This window comes from Otolemur garnettii, unplaced genomic scaffold, assembly GCF_000181295.1.
Source record: "Otolemur garnettii isolate 467f Iridium unplaced genomic scaffold, OtoGar3 scaffold00089, whole genome shotgun sequence".
Lineage (NCBI taxonomy): Eukaryota > Metazoa > Chordata > Mammalia > Primates > Galagidae > Otolemur > Otolemur garnettii.
The window spans coordinates 4,067,787-4,071,425 of NW_003852484.1; the positions used below are offsets into that span (position 1 = coordinate 4,067,787).

A 3,639-nucleotide genomic window follows, 5' to 3' on the forward strand; every position below is an offset into this window, starting at 1 on the left:
CTTACACACCTAACGAGATTTGAACAACCACTTATGAAAGGTAAACAGAGCTGATAGTCTGAACCTAACCAGATGATTACCTACTAAATGAAAACATTAACATACTAACTCAAAATAGCATATTTCATACAAAATATGTATGAAAGGTTAGGTCAAACTATAAAATCTTTGAAAAGGAAATGGAAGGGAGATTAGTCACAGAAAATTTGGAGCTAATTAGAGGGGCGAGGTGTAATATTCCTAGGCCTTCCCTATACTGGACTTGTGAGCCTAATTTGTTGCCTGCTACCCATCTTGTTAGAGACATAAAGATTAATATTTTCTCTGGCCTAATATTTTAAAAGGTAAACTTTTTAAAAAAGGCTTTCCTAGAGATGTCTTTAAATTATTTCTGGCATTTAATTTCAGAAACTACATCAAGCAGCTTGCTTGATTCAAGCTTATTGGAAGGGTTTTCAGACTAGAAAGAGATTAAAGAAGCTTACATCTGCTGTGATTGCTTTGCAGAGGAGTTTCAGGTAAAAAAAGAAATTGGTGAAGGGAATTATGATTTGAATCTTAGTACAGTTGAATTGAAACTTAGGTGATTCTTTTTTCAGTTTCTAATATGTTTTCTTTTTTTTTGTTTTCATTCTTGTTCCATACATTTCTGAGTATAAACATTTCAGTAACCAAAAGTGCTTTCAAAGCAAAAAACATAAGTCAGGAATCTGATGTGTCAAATACACAATCCTCTGTCCTTAATAAGACTTTTATGTTTACCAACCCTACAGAGGGACCCAATTAGTTATATTTTTGAACCCTCAAAACCAACAGTTGTCATAGTTGTATGTATGATTATGATAAATACATGTATGAGTATATGAAGGTTAATCTTACTAGATACGATCATTGAGATATGACATAGTTTATTATATATCTTTATTTCAAGTGGACAGAAAATGAAATTCCAAAGATATGGCCCACTTTGTAATATGACTGATCCATCCAGATTCATAAAAGTGACAGAAAAAACAACCAAAAAAATGACTTAGCTTGCAGGTCATTTATAATAAAGTAGAGCCATCTCAGAGATGATTTTTCATGCAACATGGCTTAAAGGCAAATTTTAGTTCACTAAAATAAAATTGGCATTATGAAGTAAATTTTTAAAAGAAAACTGAAACTATTCTTTTAATAATTGCTGCTGCGTTTCTCATCTATTTTAATATAGCTGTGGGATTCAAAATATTATGTTATTACTGGTTGAATAACTTGAACCAGTTAGTTCCTCTGATTGTCTCTTAGTGGATGTCCTATTCATTGATGAAAGTTTTCTTTAGAGAAGACTTAAAGATAGGTTATAAATATTAATTGGGCATAAATATTGTTGGTAGCAAAGAAATGCATTAATTTTTTAAAAAGTATCAAGTGCATAATATATCTCAAGGGATGGACTGAACTTGTATTCCACTTTAGCAACTTATTCAGTGACTTTGAACAAGTTGCCTTGCCTCTCTCAGCCTCAAATTTCTAATCCATAAAGTAGAAATAATAGTTTACATACCTCAAGGGATTGACATAATAAAATATTAGAGATAACAAAGTTTTTAGTATATTACCTGGCACTTAGAAAATGGTAGGAGGAAAAAAATGTATATGGTATATTTTCTGCCCTTGAAGATTTACGAATCTCGCCAAACAGATGTATTAAATAAATAGTACTCGTGAGAAGTAAGGCAAGTGTTATACACCTAGCATTGCTCTAAGTTTATTGCCTATCCTATAAGCTATTTCTTAAAAAAACAATTTTGAAAAGCATTTTTGTGGTCAAATAAATTTAGGAAATACTGAGTATTTCTGAGTTCTTCTATTCAAAAGAGTCTGAGATGCTCTTAGTATTGCCTTCTCTGGTGAACTCAGACTAGTCATTACTTTCAGATTCTACCTGCTATCATCAGCTATCTGTTGTCTTACCTTCAAAGGTATTTTATATCATGGAGTCAGACCTTTGAAGTTCAGTCCTACAATAGTTGCCAGATTTTCCCTGTGCTTTTTCTTTTAGTATTGAAAAAGTTAATTTAAAAGTATCCCAAGAGTATAGATTTTGTCCTCTTAGAATTATACCTGTGGAATCTAATTAATATTCCACTATTTTAAAATGGAAATTCTATTGTTTTCTTTATGTAGTAAAACCAAGGCAGTTATAGATATTTGCATTTAAAAAAATTAAGCTAAAATGATTTAAGTCTCACATTATGTGTTTGTTTTCTTTCTGGTATTTTGAGTTTAAGATCCTATAATACATTGGTTTCTGAGTTTTCAATTTCAAGTTTCCTCCAAGCTTCATTTAGCATCTTTCCTTTTCTGTTAGTTGCATAGTTTATGCAAATAGCTCTTGCTTCCTTTGTAGCTTTCTGCAAAGATTATTTCTGTCTCTTTGTGTTCAGGTCGTTACCTCAGAGTAATTTCCCCCACTTTTGGGAGAAGGACTGCTCACTAGTCACACTTATGGATCCAGATTGATCAGCATTCTTTAGATTAAGCAAAGAGTATCCTTCCTAAATCCCTGTCAAAGGGGTTTCTTTTTTATGTAAGCATTGCTCATGGCCAGAAATTTTATTTTCTATTAAGCACTTACATAAATTGATACTCTGATATCCCATCAGTCTTTTCCTTATCAGAAGTGCAGATACACACAGATGGTCAATGCCTATCAGTTCTTACAAAGAAACCAGTTGGATGACTAATTTTTGAGTGATTATAGAAAAAAGTAACAAACTTACTAAGTAGGAGAAATAACATTCAAAATCATATCAGTTCCTAATAAATGTTTTATACATGAAGATAAAGCATATGATCCAGCATGCATTATTTGTAATTTATGTCATTATTTCATTCGCTGAACCTCTTTTCTACTGTCTTTCTGGTTGTATTTTATGTCTGCCTTCATGCTTCATAGTCTTTTCAATTTTGCCATATGTTAAACCTGCATGCCCAGTTCGTTTCCTCATCCCAGATTCTGGCAGATTAGGTGTTCTACCGGTGCAGTTTTAATGATTACTATGTTTCCCGTACTAATACTATATTTAAAATATTAATACTACAGTATTAGATTTTATAACCTATAACAAATTAGAAGTAGAAACAGAGATGAAGTTTTTAAAGTCAATTTGAAAGGAGACTCTGCTTAGAGCTTATTCTCTTTTATATTGTATAAGGGAGTAAACGACACAACATTGTTATCTACATGCTATAAAATGCAGAATTTTTTGAGGTAGGAGTTCTTTAGGATAGGCAAGTTGCTATCTTCTATTTTTTGAAGAGAGATAGGCTCATACTACTTTATCTTTAACTTTGGGAAAAAGCAACAAATACTTAAAAACTATTCAACTAGCCCTACATCCTCTCCAGAACCCAATCTTATTTAGGCATGCACATACACTTTTGAGGTCTTCTCTACTGTTTATAATAGGTATAAGAAAGAAATTTCAAAAAAATAAGCACTCAAGTATGACCTAAAAGGAAAGCCAGAGAAAACTCAAATTGTAATGGATAAAAGTTTGAAATTATGAGAAAACAAGCAACCACACACATACAAAACTTGATCAAAGTAATTTTGTAAGTTTTCCTTTTCTACTCTAAAACATTTCTTTCTTT

The 3,639-nt window shown here is 31.7% G+C and overlaps 1 protein-coding gene across 1 annotated transcript in view; it reads left to right on the forward strand.

Moving 5' to 3' along the window:
• The window catches only part of IQCB1 (IQ motif containing B1), a 48,884-nt gene that overhangs the window by 26,753 nt on the left and 18,492 nt on the right, over positions 1-3,639 (forward strand). Inside the window, 1 exon segment of the mRNA XM_012808405.2 lies at positions 409-534. Within this exon segment, the coding sequence (XP_012663859.1) occupies positions 409-534 (126 nt within the window).